The following is an 18059-nucleotide window of genomic DNA, read 5'->3' on the forward strand; positions in this document are numbered from 1 at the left end:
ATGACCACCGCAGACCCAACGATTTCTCCATCAACCACGGCTTCACTATCGGAAATGTTGTCAAAGAAATAAATTGTATAATTAATGTTTGTTATCTGTGAGTAGATGTTAGATTTAGGGTCGAAAATAGCCAGATTTGAGCTTTGGGTAAAAAATTGGTTTTTTTGTCAGGCCTAATGGTGGTCCGATAGTGGTCTGATGCCTTCCTATTGTTAAAATGAGTAAAGGTTAAAGACGAAGGTCCGATGGTAGCCCAATGATATGGTTCGATGGGGTCTAATGGTGGCTCGATGCCTTCCTCGGGAGCTTAATGAATGGAGCTTAACATCTTTAAATGTAGATATGGTCCGATGGTGGTCTGATAGTGGTTCGATAGTCACCTGATGCTACTTTTTTTATGTACAAAAACATAAAAAAAAAAAATTGGTAGCAGATATGGTCTGATGGTGGTCCGATAGTGGTCTGATGGTCACCTGATGCTACTTTTTTTTTTATGTACAAAAACATAAAAAAATTGGTAGCAGATATGGTCTAATGGTGGTTCAATAGTAGTCCGATGGTCACCTGATACTACTTCTTTTTTATGTACAAAAACATAAAAAAAAAAATTGGTAGCAGATATGGTCAGATGGTGATCCGATAGTGATCCGGTGGTGGTCTGATAGTCACCTGATGGTACTTTTTTTTATGTACAAACATATAAAAAAAAATAGATAGCATTGGGTCACCATCAGACCACCATCAATATAGATGAGAATACGGAGTATGGATGGTAAAGTTAGAAGAGAAGAGAAGAAAAGAGAGAAAGGTATAATGGGTATGAATATAAAATGTACTTATTTTTTTAATTTTTGTAAGCTTGTGTTTAAAAATTTAATATACCCTAAATGTATGCATATAAATTTAAATTTTGCATTGCCAACAACTTGTACTGTTATTGTATTGTAGTAAAAAAATAGTACATTCAGCATAATTTCATTTTAATTAAATTGATATGTGTATACAATATACCATGTGTTATGATCATTTTTTCTTTTTCTTTTTTTGTTAGAAGAAGAGTTCATCATGTCTTATGATCTTGGGCACTATAATTAGATGTGATTCCAATCAATAAACAGCCCCCCAAAAAAAGGAATTAGTTAGCTTTTCTTTTAATCTCTCAAAAGAAGCCTTATTAATTATTAGAGTAGACTCAAATTATTTATATGTGAAAATAAATTATCATATATAAGATAAATAAGTTATTTTTCTCATTGTCAATTAGTTTTAAGATGGAACCTCATTCATCTTGTTCCAAATTCTAATATAGTATCAGAGCCAATTGTAATATATCGTGAGCTCAAATTGCTACCAGTCCAGAAAATCGTTAGTGATCCGTTGTGAGCTAGTGCTGCCGATCCAAAAAGATATTTCTGTTGTCTCTCCTTTAATCTCTATTTGGGACCTTTCGACCAATGTGTGTTAGTTTCCAGTGTTGGGGTCTTTGGCCTGTTTCAAAATCTACAAATTTCTCGACGTGTACATTCACAAATTTCTCGATATTTGGTCTTGTGGGATTCTTTCAAATATCACGTTCGGTTATGTGGTCTCTTAAATATCGATCGTTATATTCACATTTTTTCAGGCCCAAACATAAAGAGGGTGTATTAGAATTAGTTTTATATTATTTATGTGTATAAATAAATTATCATATATAAGATGAATGAACTAATTCATAATTATCATATCCTAAATTTTAACATTAGTTATTAGGCATTTGACTACAAATGAAATTATTAATATAATATATATATATATGTATATAGTAAAGATTAATCCAGCCGTTCTTGACATCAAAAGTTTGGCATATACATTGTTTTTAATTATTATACTTTACATTTTCTTCAGTATTTTATCCCACATTTTCTATATAATATGTTTCATGGCCGACATCATTTGATAAAAAAACAAATATCTTACACTCATTAAAGGTTTAAGTTTTCATTTATTTAATACTAGAGAATATACTTCATACAAATTGAAATTATAATTTTTAATTGGTTTATTTTACATAAAAATATATATATATATTTTAGAATAGTTTAAATTTTTTACCTTCTAATTAATTGATTATTTTTATTGCATTAAAAAAATACCGATAATTATATTTTTATCGCCCTACCTTTAATGATATATATTGTATTTAAATTTAATCTTAGGATTTGATTGGTTTGGGATTTGAAAACAATTTTATGTTTTTGAAAACTTAAAAGGTAGGTCCACATAATAATACTTAATTAGTTTGGTATTTTCCAAAACTAAATTTGAATATGATTTTGAGTTTTAAGCTAAAAAAATAAAAACAACACTTTTATGTTTTCAAATCATGAATTTAAAAATTCTTCAAATACTCTCTTATTTTTTTATTTTGAGATTCTCAACCAATTACAAATCCAACCTTTTAAAACTCAAAAACACAAAATTACACTACAACCAATCACATTTTTAAAAATAATTTTTCACATACAAAATTCAAATTTTTATTTCCAAAACACTCTTTTAGAAAACACAATTTTTAAATCTCAAATCAATCAAATTCTAAGATCAATTGTCATGTATGTTACAAAATGTAGATGTAATAATATTATTATTTTTTTTTAAGTATATAGTGAATTTTTTTATCGTAATAATTTAAATCAAGCTAATTAGGATTTTGTTCCCTGAACTTTGACATGTACCAAATCATGCTCCCTGAACTTTTAAGGTCGTTAAAAATACCCCCTGAACTATTAAAATTGTTAGATTTAAGGATTTTTTTTTTCAATTTTAGTAAAAAAGTATAACATGGATGAAAGTTTAGGGGACATGATTTAATACATGTCAAAGTTCGAGGGGCATGATTTGGTAGATATCAAAGTCTGAGGAGCATGGTTTAGTACATAAACAATCACTGAAATAGTAAAATTGAATGAAATTAGATAAAAGTCCTTAAATCTAACAATCTCAATAGTCGAGGGAGCATTTTTAACGACCTTAAAAGTTCACAGTGCTCAAAAATAAAATATTTAAAATTTAAAAGAATAAAATTAAAATATTTTTGTCAATTTAAAAGATGTCAAAAATAAAATTTACAATTATGAATTGTTTACAGTGCTCAAAAATATATTTAAAATTTTTGAACATGAGTGGTGGTAAACTGAAATACATGTTAGAAAGTGAAAGTGTGATAAATAAATTATGATGAGGTTTGGTGTATAGTAAGATGCATGAGTTTCCATCTCAAAATTAATTAGCAATTAGAATAGTAATACATGCATCTAATATATATTATTATCTTTTTTGCTCACTAATCTTAGACGACTCTATCACAAGTGATACTTTTAGCTTGCAAAAACTCTTTTTACTCATAATCACCAAATCACAAATAATTCTTTTGACTTTTTTTTTTGGATCGCTTATTGAATTTGAATAGGATACCCGTTAGAGTTTATTTTAGCTCTGATACCATGTTACAATGTGAAAGTATGATAATACCATATATAACTATAACGAACATCGCCATAAAAAAATTAAAAAAAATATTTCGGCATGTATTTTAGGACGAGAAGGTTAAACTAGGAGGTTGAGAGTAGCTATTCTCATGTCTAAATTCTAAACTAATCAATCTGGAAACTGGGTATGTTTTTTTTTAAAAAAAGATTTAAATCATAACACAAATAATTTTATACAACAATGATATGAATTAAATAAAAAATTAAGTATTTTTTTTTTATCAAAAAGGGATCAAGTGGTGCACATCTTATTCTTAACTTTTTCAGCTTAATAGCAATTTCAGAGACCACTAAGGAGTCAATTGTAGCTTATGCACTTTCCCTAAGGTAGTTACCAACCAAATCCCTCTCAAGCAATATCCAGGGCACAAATACTTAGTTACTTCTAAATGAGCACCATTTTTAAGGCCCACGATAAGCGCTACCACGAGAACTCAAACTCCAAAAGGCAATCAAATAAGGAATTTAACGAAAATCATCCAACTAACTACACCATACATTCAATAGTTTTTTTTTTTTGTTTTTCTTCAGAAAAGAAAATATGATATTTGAATTTTGTATTAAAATTGCTTTCTTTTGTAAGATATTTGAATTTTGTATTAAAATTACTTTTTTTTTTTTTAAAAAAATAATTTTATATTAAAATCATTCCCGATAGGATATATAAAAGAAATTATTAGAATTATTGTTATAGATGAAAATAATAATAATAATAATAAAAGTAAAAAAGGGGATTATATAATAGGGATATTGGCGGCTAAACCCCCCAAACTTTTGGGTTTGTGACAGTTAACCACCAAAACTCAAATTTTGGCGGCTAAACTACCTGAACTCCACTTCCGTTTTGTTCTGCACACCTCCGTCCAAGAATCACAGTTAAGTGCCACGGTGGACTGTCCACGTGTACACACTTGTACACGTGGCAAAGTTTTAGTGGTCCACGTAATTATAATTTTAAATATACTAAAAATAATTAAAAAATAAAAAAAAACAATTTATAAAAATTTTAAAAAAATCTTTTTTTTTTGTTTTTTGTTTTTCTCTTTCTCTTTTTTTTTTTTCTTTCTATTTCTCTTTCTCTTTCTTCTCGATCCCCAAACCCTTCTTCTTCTTCTTCTTCTAGCCATGGCCGGCCTCCTCCTCTGCCGTAACAACCCCAACCCCCACCACCATTTCCTCCGAAGATTTGGTGGACACTTCAGGTGGAACTGGTTTTCTGATAACCCTGAAGATTTGGTGGCGCTAGGGCCGGAGGTTGCAATACAAACACCTGGAAGACCAGAAGAGCGAGCGTAACCCTCAGCCGCAAAGATACCGCCCTGCTCGTGTCGAGGGAGGACATTTTGAATGCTGCTGGACCTGGTCAGAGCTTGGTGGATCTCCATGGAAGCACCACCTGGGTAAGCGAAGTCTGTAACACCTTCGCGCTCGAGGGCTTCGACGAGGACATCTGCACCTTTTCGTGGCTCGTCGGGACCGAATCGGGAGACGAAGGTGTCGGGGTCGGAGGAAATGGTAGTGGGGGTTGGGGTTGTTACGGCAGAGGAGGAGGCCGACAGAGGAAGAGGAGGGCTAGGGTTTCGGTTGGGGGATTTGGGGGATTTGCACGCAGCAAAAGAAGAAGAAGAAGAAGAAAAGAAAAAAAAAGAAAAGAAAAGAAAAGGAAAGAAAAAAAGAAAAAAAAAACAAAATATTTTTTTTTATAATTTATTTATTTTTTATAATTTTTAAATATTTATAATAATTTTTTAAAATATTTTTTTCTGTTTTTTTAATTTTTTTAAATATTTATAATTATTTTTTAAAATTAATATTACGTGGGCCACTAAAAACTTGCCACGTGTACAAGTGTGTACACGTGGATACCCACCGCGCACTTAATCGCGATTCTTGGACGGAGGTGTGCAGAACAAAACGGAAGTGGAGTTCAGGTAGTTTAGCCGCCAAAATTTGAGTTTTGGTGGTTAACTGTCACAAACCCAAAAGTTTGGGGGGTTTAGCCGCCAATATCCCTATATAATATATAGATTCTTTCTTTGCAAGTGCACCCACCGGCAAAGAGAAACGCAGGGAAGGTGAGGCGAGCTTTAGTTGCGCCCATTCATAGCTTTTGTTGCCTCAGAATCCAAATCCCCAAAACCATTTTTAGAATACCATTTTCACAATCTTCTTTTCTCAATTCCAAGACTTCCCCAATCCTATTTTATACCTTCTTTTATTCACAACTCTTTCCCTCCGCTGATCGATCACCTTCATCTAGGTACTTTCTCTTTTCTTCTCTTATCTCTCTGTATATAAATATATTTATCTATTTTATATTTTTATATATATATGTATGTGTGTATTTCTCATGTACTGTTGACCTTTTGATTTGACCAGAATTTGATAACTTTGCTGCGAAATTGATATATATTTTTTTTTTCTTCAAAGGGTATATCGGGTTTGATCGATTTAGTGTGGCTTTTTGTTTTGATGATTGATTTATACATGGGGTTTTGGTAAAATTGATCATCGATTATCTTTTTTACCTTGTTCATGTTAATTTTTTCTTCTTCTGAAACGCATGTTGTTTGTTTTTAGCTGGAAAGAATGGGTGTTTGTTTTATTGGTCTAACATTTATGAAAACGTTTTGTTACTTGCACTATATTCTAAATCAGTAGTATATTTTTCTATGGGCTGATTATCCGTATATTTTTCCCTTAGCTTTAACGGAAATAATTTCTCCTTGATTTCCATATGGGCCGAACTATAGTGTTCCTTTTTTATGACAAACAGAAAATTGCAGGGGGTTTGGGGAGGTTGTGGGTATGGATGATCTCTTTCAAAGGCTTAAATGGTGATAAGTTTGTCAAAATTCTTTACTTTCTATTTTTTATTTTAAAAAAAATGAACAAAAATAAAAAACCCAATGGAACAATTAACTGCATGGCAACTTTTGTATAAGTACTCAATTATTTGCTGGATATTTAATATATAATTTTGAGTTAGTTGTATAATCTGAAGTGTTTAGCTATCTATTTCAGTCAAACAATTAGCTTGGGTGCATGTGGCATACGTTATAGTTAATTTGGTTACGAGTTTGTTGAAGAAAGAGCATTTTGGTGTTTGTTATTGGGAATTTGATCGCGGTTGTTTAATGTTGTTGTGTTCTGCATACAGGTGAAGAAAGGAATCGGCCTCAATCTTAAAGGGCATTTCAGAGGAGGGAAGAGGGAGGGTACTTGTTCGTGGAGGCTACTTCTGCGAGCTTTGGGTCCTCTCTCCTTCTTTGAAAGGAGTATTAAGCTGTTTTAGAGGAATGTTGGATTAATAGTTTGACCGCGTTTGTTTTCTTTCAATGAGTTGAAGAATTGTTGTGTTGGATTTTGAGTAGTGTGAAGCTGGCATAATGGGTTCTGTTTGTTGCTGCTTGAATGTGGACGATTTTGAAGATTACGTGAATCCAAACAGTTCTATATACAGGAACTGTATGTGTCTTAGTTGCTTTATTCAGAATTTCATAAATGTGGTATGATTTTTTCATCCCCTTTTGTAAATTTCATTACATTTTGACTCGTATATCTCTAGTTCTTTTTGTGTTTGCTTTCTTTGCGAGATAACCTTCACAAAAGAATTAGTGTAAATGCATCTTCCACTCTTTCCCCCCTTCTCCAATTCCTCATGATTGTCATTAGTTATTCTAGCATGCTACTGTTTTTGGGAGCCTCATATGGGAATGAGGGAAAGAGTATTGCAGGAAGAAAGTTATGAATTTTCACTGTTCTAAATTTGATGTTTTTGTTGAACATTTTGAGCGATCACTTGATTTATTTTTACAATCATCTTGTCAGTAGTATATTTTTTTAGTAGGAACGTGTTGATTAAATTCTTCAGAAAAAAAGGTGTGTGCTACAGTTTTATAGATTATTTAGGCCAGAACTAATTGTACTTGAGGAGTTCATGCATGATTTGTTTGAACACTGATTACATGTGTTGTTCAAACAAATGAAGACATGCACTCTAGTCCACTTATTCGCATAGATTGTCTCCAACTTTTAATAAGTTGCTTGCTTGACGCTGTCTTCATTATGAATATGGACACATAATTTTCTTTTCTTTTCTCTTTGAGTGTAGTATACATCACTATTTCGAAGAGGGGAAGCACATTCTGTCCCATCATCAATTCAGGGCGCAGCATCTATTACTTCTTCAGCATCGCTTGACAACTCTCTAGCTGACATGTATCGTTCTCCTCCAAGACCCTTGCCTTATGATGCTGACCCAAGATACTTCCGTTTGCAGCGGGATGGACTGATTTCAAGGCGTGATAAAGGCTCAAGTCATTCACATGAAGAGGCGGAACCCCTCAGAAGTGATACTGATGCAGATTCAGAATCTCTGAGTACAGCAGACAAATGGAGTGAATCTGTTTGTGAAGATGGGTCAAAAGAGCACCGTTCCAAGTCCTCCAACTCCTTAAAGCTCTCAGTGACTAAACCTACAACTGGAGTTGGGAATATCTACACATCTTCAGAAGAAGAGGATGTCTGTCCTACTTGTCTTGAAGGTATTTGTTTGACTTCGAAGTTATCTCATCTTGTTATTACTAACTGAATGATCTGTTACCTGCTAGTATTAATCTGTTTGGTTGTCATGGATACATATTTCTTTCACGAGCTGAGACGAAGTCAGGCACTTGTATAGGCTTTTGCAGAAGAGCTATTACTTGTGACATTTTATGATACACAGGTCACATCAACGCGCATCTCTTGTACAAATTCTTGAACGTTCCATTATTCTTGTTTTGCATTACATATTTCACACATTTTGCTTTAATAGTTTAGGGCATGTTGTATATAGGTTATAATTCTTAACAATAAGGAATTAAAGTAGCTTGGCTGGTTCACCATTTGAATAAATTCAATTGCCAGACTGGTTCTTCAGTTTGTGGCTTCATCATGCTTATTGCTTTCAAACAACAATGTTAAGGAAACATACACCAAAATGTTAGGAAAACATACACCAATGCTCCAGATAAATGCTAACAACAATGTTATTCCATTGTTCCAGATGAATGCTAACAGTATACACAACAATGTTAGAGAAACATACACTAAAATATTGTGGATAAATGCTAACGAACTTATTCTACTCTTTTTAATGCAGAATATACTCCAGAAAACCCCAAAATAATGACAAAATGCTCTCATCATTTTCACCTTGGTTGTATCTATGAGTGGATGGAGAGAAGTGAAAGCTGTCCGGTTTGTGGCAAGGTAATGTCTCTTCTTAGCTTCATTGGGTATAATTAAATTGTTGTTATTCATTTTGATGTTGATTTGGGTTTCTCAATCGAGATCGAGTGTGGGGTTAGAGGGTCCTGCTTTTAAATTTTTAATATATTTTGAACTATTGTTTCATTGTGTTGCCTCATCATGCTCAAACTGGTTCAAAATTATTTACTTTTATGCTATACTTGAATAGGAATGTCATAGCTTAGTAACATTCATTTTTTAGTTATTATTCTCTGGAACTTATTCTTATATACAGTGTAGGATTAAAGATGTCCGAAACTCTTAGATAACCATCTTTACTTAACATTTTCCTTTTCTTTGCATTTCTCTAGGTGATGGTATTCAATGAAACGCCTTAAATCTTGATCGAAAAGTTTAAGTCGTGGATGGAGTCTTGCAACATCTGGAGGAGAAACAACACCAAAATATAGTCTTGTTACTGTGAATAGTCCAACGTTAAAAAAGTGTGATGTATGGTACATATAAACTATAAATATTTTTCTGCAATGATTGCTGCAAGTAACATTTGATTTCCATCCGGTATCTTTCCCTTTTGTTTTTCATTTTTTGCAATTTCACTCAAAACTTGGCCAGTGAATCACTGGAAAAGAAATGTACATGGCAAAAAAAGAAAAGAAAAAAAGAAAGCATGTGAATAGACCTTGTTGAGTTTTGTGACAAAAATGCATATGGCCCCTATAGCATGATTGGGCTATATCTTTATGTGCCAATTTTCTTCTTTTAACTAGTGTTAAGCTGGTCCCAATATCTACTATGCACAAAAAGAAGTGCTTGAATTATGATGAAAATCCAGCTTTGTCAAGTACTTTGTGTGGTAGGTTATGTAGTAACTTGTGTCATTATTGGCAGTAACCCCATCAATCAACCAAGAATGCTACTCTACTCCACTCCACTTGGTATTTATTTAGCTAGTGGGTGAAATTGTTTGTTTATATGCAAAATAATGAGGTTATTTTCCACCAACTCTTGGTCGGTTTAAATGTCAAATCTATTAGGCGTGGACATGATTGCTTGGATGTAAAGTTCCTTTTTAGCTAATCCAATTGAGCTTTATAATGAAACAATGCCTAATGTGAAGATGGATTTTTCCTTTTGTATGTTTCTCTGGACAAAAATTATCTCACTCAGTTCATTATGGCTATTTCCTGGTGTTCTTTTATTGTTTGTTTAGTCTAGGTCGTGGCGTAAGAAAAAGTATTCTCAAGATAAACAAAAATAAAGTTTTGGTTTTTTTTTTTTGAAGCAAAGGCAACTCTCTTTGAGAACATAAACAACCCTTAACCAGACTACTAAGAACTTTAGCAGAACTACACATATAATTAAAGATACATCTATTTCTATTACACTAAATGCAATTTATTAATGCAGCAATAGTAGTGTTCATGATAGCTGCCAACACCAGGTCTTCCAGCTTTGCACATCCTGAATCACCATCTTAGTAATAGTCAAAGAAAATATGTTGTTGAATTTCATCTATGGTCTCACAAACAGGGCAGTAGCTAGAATCACAGTCCACGATCTTTCCAAGATGGTCCTTTGTGAGCAAGTGATTATTATCACTTGCCAAATAATGAAGCGATGCTTGAAAAAACAAAGTCTATGCCAAATAACTTTAGAATAAAACATCATTTCACAAGCAAGAAGAAACAGATAGAAGTGTTTTACTTTAAACCGTCTTGTCTATCATCCTCCAGCAAAAAATGACGATCAATAAAATTTTTCAGTTTGAGAAGTTTTTTAAAATACCAACTGTAATTATTTTCTGGACTAAGATTCTAGAAATCTTGGTCCTTTAGAGCATCTCCGATGGTTAAATTTTAGAGAATATTTACTGAGGTAGACAACTTAGTTGATAAAATATGAGGGTGCTATACCATTGAAAATAAATGGATGTCATTTTAGGAATTCGTATTGATGTTATACAATGACATTGGTGCTATATTTTTTAATAAAAAATTAAAGTAAATAAAGATACAATTTATAATTAAAACAAATAATATATTTAAATAGTATTCTTGAAGGGTGTTGTTATTTTTAGAAATAAGAGTGTCAAAAAATGATGTGAAAAAGAGATAAAATAAAATATTATATTTTTAGATGATGTGGAGGTTTTAGTACCATTAAAGAATACTACCATTGGAATTGGAAATGCTCTTAAGTAGACAGATTAAGTCCATCTCACCCAAAGAGAGTCTTGCTTTGCTGAGATAACCCAAATGTACTTTGCCATAAGAGCTATATTCTACTTTTTTTTCCTTCTCTAAAACCAATACCTCCAAATTTTTTGGGTAAGCAAACATGCTCCTAAGAAGTAAGATGAAGCTTACTACGATTACCTTTAGCACCCAAAAGATAATCTCTACAGAATTTTTCAATATCAGTAGTAATTTCTAATTTCCAGCAACACTAAAATGGATAAGTTGAGCTATTCAAGCAAACGAGAGATTCCTGCTAGCCCAATTATGGAGCTTCTTTTGAATCTTATCAATAATATCCCCACAGTCAGCTGCTCTCCACTTGGTTGGTCTAAAATTAACGCCAAAGTACCACAAAGGAAATGTACCTTCCTTCATTTGAACAATATTCAAGACCTAGAGCTTGACTATCGCTATTAATTTCACCAAAGTATATATGAGACTTGGTTTTATTTGTAGCTAAACCAATGGTGGCACAGAAACAATCAATAACATCAATTTGAAGAGACTTCAAATTACCCTTGCAAAAAATCACCAGATCACAAATATATAAATATATATATATATATATATATATACATAAAGATTTATATAAAACATTTTATAACTAAAGTTTCGGCAGAGTAAAGTTATAATAATAATAAGCCAAAGGATCTCTCCTCTAATTCATGTCAAACCAACACATAACTTTAAAAGAGAAACAGATGCTGCTGATGTCAAGTTGAGGCTATTTCAAAAGCTCTCAAGAAGCCTTCAGGGGGTTGGGCTCCATTCAGTTTCTGTTTTCCCTTATTAATCTGCCAAATTAAATAAAAATATTTCTCAGAATTTTCCATTTAATTAAGAAACACACACACACACACACCCTGATTCCTCCTAAAGTTTTGAGTAACTGAGATTTTTCAGTACTCACCAGGAAAAATGGGACTCCTGAAATATTTGTTGAGTACATCTCCAGCTCTTCTTTAACCTTTAGTTCACCATAGAAACCAGGGTTAGTACTTAATAAACAAGAGTTTGGCTTTGCTTTATTTACTTATTTTCCATAGCTTCTTGATCACAAAAGGTCTATTACCACAGAGAAAACAAGTTTTAAGAAAGTAGTCAAGAAAAAGACCTCATTAACACCATTGTTGGGGTCTTGAAGAAATTCTACTGCCCCCTCTACCCCAGCTTTATCAGCACACTGCACAAGAAATTCCCTGTATCCAAATCCACAATCTTTTGGAATTAATATGCATAAGTAAAAGGCCTGCTAATTGTGACTAAATTATGCTTATTTACCAGTCCCCAATGTATTTTGCCTGAGTGAAGTATCCGAGGAACAGTTCCTCCATAAGCTTATGTTGCTTCTCAGAACCTTGTTTCCCAGCAAAATTAACAAGCCTGTGACTGTCTAGAGTGTTTCCCCTGTGCATGTACAAGATCACATTAATGATAATAACAAACAAAGATAAAGATGACAAAGAAGATAACTCATCCATGAAAACTTACGTTAATCCAGACATGTTATATTCCAGCCCAAGTTTCTTGTAAACCTGTATTTGTGAAAATAAAAGCAACCCAATTGATAGAACGAGTGTTAAAAGAATGTTTAAACACCACATACTGATAATATAAACTCTACACTTGTATGAAAGTGTGAAAAATTTATTAAGTTAGGCGTGTTTATAATATTAATAATAATACAATTAGCATGATTAAAGAGATTCAAAGAATGAGAATTAGACCTCAGTCATCCTAGCTTGCATCCTATCACTTTGAGGCCCAAACTTTTCCCTGTAAAACTCTCTCTTATCAACTCCTTCTTTAGGGGCATTAGGCTCAAGTTGAAATGGATGCCATCTAATCTGCAAATTCAATTTTGACAACATACAAGACACGAACAATAAAATTTTAAGGAAGAAACAGAGAGAGAGAGAGAGAGAGAGAGAGAGAGAGAGAGAGAGTTTATATGAAGAAGAACAGCTTGGTTGCAGTATACAAGACTGACCTCAAAGTCATATTGATCCTTAGATGCAGCAATAGCTTTGTCAAGATTTTTTTTGCCCACAAAGCACCATGGGCATACCGTGTCTGAACTAATATCAATTTCAATAAGTTTTTTCCCAGCAGTGTCACTAATCACTGCCTCAGCCATAGTCCTTTCCCTTGTGTATATTTAAACTCTTCTGAATTTTTCACATCAAGTTAGACCAGAATTGGACTAATACTTGGAATTTCAAGAATGAGGATAATCATACGTGTATACTAAAAACCCATCACATAATAAAAGTGACCCATGTGAGAAATTGTATCAAACAAACAGTACTGGTTTTTGCTTAACCTTCATGTAATCAGAATAAGCCTACCCATTAAGCAAGAGCAAGAAGAACATAATAATGTTTGTTAAATCCCATTTAACCTAATGAATTGACTATCTACTTAACTCTTTACTTTTTTTATTTAAACGCTGATGATAAATTTCATTCACTCATTCAAACAATTCATACAAGGTTTTAGAAGGTAATTAAAAAAACAAAGAAGATGATTCCCATTAACAAGAAATAAATTTTATCCAGCAAAAGGGCAAGAGAGAAACACTTACATTATAGAGCGAAAAGTGTAGAAACAGATTTTTTTTTTTTTTTTTTTTTTTTTTTTTGTGGGAAACAGAGGGACCAACAATAATAACGTGTAATGAGATTTAGAAGAATAGACAATAAATAGTGATCGGTGGACACGTTTTTCATTTCATGTTCTCTTCTTTTGCATACTAACAAATACAAACCCAAAATGTCCATTTCCACCCTTACCTAACAAGTTACTACCCTAAAAAAAATTAAACCTTTTTTTTTTACAATTTTTAAGAAAATTTACATAACAACCAACAACAATTGAAATCACAATTAAAATTTACATAATAATCCACGTAAAAATTATTAGAGAATCTACCGAAATAATTCAAACCGTAAATTTAATAAAAAATTAAAATATCGTATATAATAATTTTCTAAAATTAAATTAAAAAAAATTTATTTATTTCTAAAAAAAATTAGAAATAAATTTCATATTGTTTTTTTTTAAAAAAAAAAAAAAAAAGTCATCGTGTTTTTCTTTCGGGAAAAAGAAAAAAACCAATAAAAAAAGAAAACTATTATGGGTTAATAATAGACCAATACTCGCGCCATTCATGTGTGTCTGAACATAAAAGACGGTTTAAACGCTTCTATTATCCATAACAAAACAGAAAGTTGACTTTTGGTAAATGGATCTGATTGAAGGCCCATGTTCTTACAGGCCCAATTGCCAAACTGTACGGACAATAACGACAAAATATTTCTATTTTCTCTCTTCTTCTCGCCTTGACTTTCTTTTATTTTTTGAAGTCAAAATCCCTAATTTGTTTCGACCGTTACTAATTGGGATTTACCGTCTTTTCTCTGTTTGGGGTGCTAAATTAATTGTTTTCTTGGCGATCATCCTCCAAGCTAACGAATTATTTGTAAGTTTGTTCTTGCCATTTTATAATGTGTTTAATTTACCTATTTCAGTGTATATAATGATTATTATTTGGTCTAAGGTTGATAGGTGTGTAAATGGATGTTGATGACATTTTCGGAACAGTTCGACCTGTAAGTCTTCCAAGGAAGAGTGCAATTTACGTTTGGGGTTACAATCATTCAGGACAAACTGGTAGGAAGGGGAAGGAGTGTCAATTAAGGATCCCTAGGCAGCTTCCGCCGGAGCTTTTTGGTTGCCCGGCCGGGGCTAATTCCCGCTGGTTGGACATTGCTTGTGGTCGGGAACATACGGCCGCAGTGGCCTCAGATGGGTCGCTTTTCACTTGGGGTATGGTTCTATTTTAGATGCAAACACCTATTTTTTCTTTTTTACCATTTAAGGTTCAAGTCATGCTTGTTATGTTTGGTTTGGTTTTACTCTATTTTTAGAATGAATTGAGTTTAGTGATATGGAATTGTTTAGTGAATTATTATATTTGTATATGCTTACTCATTTGTGCAGGAGCTAATGACTTTGGTCAATTGGGAGATGGAACCGAGGAGGGTAGAAAGTATCCAAAGAAAGTGAAGCAATTAGACACAGAGTTTGTGAAATCTGTATCTTGTGGAGCACATTGTACTGCTGCCATTGCAGAACCTCGTGAGAATGATGGAACTATCTCAAAAAGTAGGCTTTGGGTTTGGGGGCAAAATCAGGTATTGTTTTAATTAAGCCCCTTAGAATAAATATTTACCAAGTGTTAGTTTGTGACAGTTGCAATGATGACCAACAAATTTTCTAATACTTTTGTTTCCAGGGATCTGATTTTCCTCGTTTATTCTGGGGAGCTTTTACTCCAAATACGGTATGCTAATGCTATTGATCCTTTTCCTTTTCTATTGTTCTATGTGTAAGGACTGTTGAGTACTCATTTGATCATCTCTGAGATTAATATTTGATCAGAAAAAGAGAAGATACGTTTAGGAGGTTTGATATTTGCTAGTTTAGCCTTTTGGTGTTATTTTAGTTGTAGTAGACGGACAGTTCTGCCTTTTGGTTTTTTAATTTTGGGTGCTGGAGAAAAAAATAATTTTCTTTTGTAAGTCTTATAGTTTGTCCTTTGACATTTAGAATGATGATGGAATGGTAGCTCTCTTTTATTCTTTTCGCTTCTTCTTTTTTTTTTTTTAATTAAAAAAGAAAATAGACGGTTTTAGAACCACTTTTTGCTCAAAAATATTCAGCAGAAAATTGTGTAATCTCCCATAAATTTTGAGTGGCGTCAAAACTACGATGCAATGTGGTCACACAAAACTTTTTTCCGGTTTTAGAGAAATTAGGTAATTCTATTGTGCTTTCTTTATATAATAAGATCACATTGTACAACTATAAATTTTTTTGGAGCAATGATGATACTGCAAGGCACATCGGTCCGGTGCAGTTAGATTTATATGATCTACTTCTCATTTATTCTCATATTAAGGACTATTATGTTCTTTCACAGGTCATCCGTCAAGTTTCTTGTGGAGCAGCCCACGTGGTGGCTTTATCGGAAGATGGCCTCTTGCAAGCTTGGGGTATTTGCTAGTTTTGTTTCTTTGGTTGTCTTTATTTATAATGACCTGTCAAATAGAATTGTGCTGTCAGTTTGGTTGAGTAATTATTTGGTTTACTTCTTCGTGCTTGTTCAATTTTTATGTTTGTATTTTTTCCATGGTTTTCTTTGTTTACTTTGTAATAGATATACTACACTAACTTGGAAAAGAATAATGTAGTTGTTAACGACTTATCTCTTGCCATAATAATAAGAATTTAATTAATGTTCTGAATAAACCAGGCTACAATGAATATGGTCAACTTGGCAGAGGGGTTACATGCGAAGGTTTGCAAGGGGCTCGTGTAATAAGTGCTTATGCTAGGTTCCTTGATGAAGCCCCTGAACTTGTGAAGATTACCCAAGTGTCATGTGGAGAGTACCACACAGCAGCTATATCTCAAAATGGCGAGGTGTAAGTGATTTGAAGGACTTTGTAGTTGGAGACTAAGTTCTTCTTAGTTTAGGCATGACATGAGAATGTGGTTAACCACATGGCATATTTCTTGGAAGATTTGGAAAAATCTTTTATGGGAATCTCACATCTAAATAAAGAGAGGATGTCGAGGAAATTGGATGCATTTCAATATGCAAGTATTTCTTGGCTAGTGTGCTGTTTGTGCTGATGCATTATAGATTATACTACTCTATGAGCTTTTTTTTGGTACTCTTGCTATTAGATTGCACCTTGCTCTATGACTTTCCGCAAGTAACTGAATATTAACATAAGGATTTGATTTGATTTAAGTTTTTTTTTTGTTAGTAATTAGCTTTCTAGTATATATATGTAACACCAATGGATAGCCCTGTTTCTTCTGCAGGTCACATTGTTTATTTAATAATTTCCTGCTCTAAGGAATTCATAATGTTAATGTGTTTCTTTGGACCTGTAGGTATACTTGGGGTTTGGGACACATGGGTCAACTCGGGCATTGCTCCCTTCAGACAGGGGAGAAAGAGTTAATACCAAGGAGAGTGGTTGCACTTGATGGGATATTGATTAAAGATGTTGCATGTGGGGGTGTTCATACATGTGCTGTGACTGAAAAGGGAGCTCTTTATGCATGGGGTGGTGGTCAAGTGGGGCAATTAGGCCTTGGGCCCCAATCCGGATTCTTTTCATGCTCAATGAATGACACCGAGTCATATCTGCGAAACATTCCTGCTTTGGTTGTTCCCAAAGGTGTGCAGCTTGTGGCATGTGGACACTCGCACACGCTCATCTCCACTAAGGATGGAAGAATACACGGTTGGGGCTACAATAGCTATGGTCAGGCAGCCAATGAGAAATCTACCTATGCTTGGTTTCCATCACCAGTTGATTGGTATGGCAAAATTATATCGTTCATTAGCTTTATCCTTAACACTGCTTTTTCGTTTTCTATGTTCATGGAGCTCCCTTTGCAGGTGCGTTGGCGAGGTGCGAAAACTGGCAGCTGGTGGTGGCCATTCTGCCGTGTTAACCGACGCCTGTTCCTTAAAGGAGCTCTGTGAATTTAGACTGGCAGATAGTCTGAATCTAAGAAATATTTTCGAGGTTGAGGATGTTGCATCCAGAACTGGATCGGATGCTTTAGCACGCCTTTGTGAAAGATTAAGGTATTGAATTCTATAATGTGTTGTGTTGTGACCATTACCGTAAGCCTTTTTGCATTCCCTTGCTGATCTGCAGTTTCTTATATTTGTCTCAGGGTTGACGGTGGATATGGAGATGATGATGAGAAGTGATCTTCAATCATTTTGTCAAGACAGAACTCATGTCTCCCTCTCCCTCCATTACTAATAACGATAATGAAGAATTAAAAAAACTGTAAATTACATTATTAACTTGAACCTCTTGTAACTTTACGAGTCCCAAGCAGACTAACAATAAATAAAATTCATTCAGTAGGTTGATGGAGAAATGTGCAAACATTATTTAATATCGGTTTGACTGCATCACATAGTAATGTCTTTGCTGAC

General features: G+C 33.5%; 3 protein-coding genes across 4 annotated transcripts; 2 read left to right on the plus strand and 1 right to left on the minus strand.

Annotated features, from left to right (window-relative positions):
• The first annotated feature begins 5535 nt into the window (after window positions 1-5535).
• Window positions 5536-9535, plus strand: LOC115699479 (E3 ubiquitin-protein ligase At3g02290). The gene is made up of 5 exons (XM_030626916.2): window positions 5536-5790; window positions 6691-7039; window positions 7645-8077; window positions 8677-8786; window positions 9137-9535. The coding sequence occupies exons 2-5, from the start codon at window positions 6920-6922 to the stop codon at window positions 9161-9163; spliced, it is 690 nt and encodes a 229-aa protein (XP_030482776.1). The 5' UTR covers window positions 5536-5790; window positions 6691-6919; the 3' UTR covers window positions 9164-9535.
• Window positions 9536-11606: 2071 nt separating this feature from the next.
• On the minus strand, window positions 11607-13736 carry LOC115701006 (uncharacterized). Its single transcript, XM_030628691.2, has 8 exons — window positions 13608-13736; window positions 13014-13191; window positions 12751-12870; window positions 12515-12558; window positions 12305-12430; window positions 12138-12222; window positions 11934-11990; window positions 11607-11817 (listed from the first exon to the last, which is right to left on the minus strand). Exons 2-8 carry the CDS (start codon window positions 13158-13160, stop codon window positions 11737-11739), a joined length of 660 nt encoding a protein of 219 aa, XP_030484551.1. The 5' UTR covers window positions 13161-13191; window positions 13608-13736; the 3' UTR covers window positions 11607-11736.
• A 547-nt stretch (window positions 13737-14283) lies between these two features.
• On the plus strand, window positions 14284-18001 carry LOC115701437 (ultraviolet-B receptor UVR8). Of its 2 annotated transcripts, none has more exons than XM_030629239.2 (9): window positions 14284-14504; window positions 14583-14851; window positions 15026-15219; window positions 15321-15368; window positions 16008-16080; window positions 16341-16512; window positions 16991-17422; window positions 17505-17696; window positions 17789-18001. In XM_030629239.2, the coding sequence occupies exons 2-9, from the start codon at window positions 14599-14601 to the stop codon at window positions 17823-17825; spliced, it is 1401 nt and encodes a 466-aa protein (XP_030485099.2). In that variant the 5' UTR covers window positions 14284-14504; window positions 14583-14598; the 3' UTR covers window positions 17826-18001. The 2 variants fall into 2 exon arrangements, with proteins under 2 accessions (XP_030485099.2, XP_030485100.2); XM_030629240.2 differs by having other exon boundaries at window positions 14349-14504; window positions 14591-14851.
• The last annotated feature ends 58 nt before the right edge of the window (window positions 18002-18059 follow it).

Source organism: Cannabis sativa, chromosome 8 (assembly GCF_029168945.1).
Source record: "Cannabis sativa cultivar Pink pepper isolate KNU-18-1 chromosome 8, ASM2916894v1, whole genome shotgun sequence".
Lineage (NCBI taxonomy): Eukaryota > Viridiplantae > Streptophyta > Magnoliopsida > Rosales > Cannabaceae > Cannabis > Cannabis sativa.

Coding starts and splice junctions, on each gene's coding strand:
- LOC115699479 (XM_030626916.2), top strand. CDS start 6,920: ATGGGTTCTGTTTGTTGCTGCTTGAATGTGGACGATTTTGAAGATTAC. Junction 7,040..7,644: donor TTCAGAATTTCATAAATGTG/GTATGATTTTTT, acceptor CTTTGAGTGTAG/TATACATCACTATTTCGAAG. Junction 8,787..9,136: donor GCTGTCCGGTTTGTGGCAAG/GTAATGTCTCTT, acceptor GCATTTCTCTAG/GTGATGGTATTCAATGAAAC.
- LOC115701006 (XM_030628691.2), bottom strand. CDS start 13,160: ATGGCTGAGGCAGTGATTAGTGACACTGCTGGGAAAAAACTTATTGAA. Junction 11,991..12,137: donor CCAACAATGGTGTTAATGAG/GTCTTTTTCTTG, acceptor GGTGAACTAAAG/GTTAAAGAAGAGCTGGAGAT. Junction 11,818..11,933: donor CAGGAGTCCCATTTTTCCTG/GTGAGTACTGAA, acceptor TTAATTTGGCAG/ATTAATAAGGGAAAACAGAA.
- LOC115701437 (XM_030629239.2), top strand. CDS start 14,599: ATGGATGTTGATGACATTTTCGGAACAGTTCGACCTGTAAGTCTTCCA. Junction 14,852..15,025: donor TGGGTCGCTTTTCACTTGGG/GTATGGTTCTAT, acceptor TCATTTGTGCAG/GAGCTAATGACTTTGGTCAA. Junction 15,369..16,007: donor GAGCTTTTACTCCAAATACG/GTATGCTAATGC, acceptor GTTCTTTCACAG/GTCATCCGTCAAGTTTCTTG.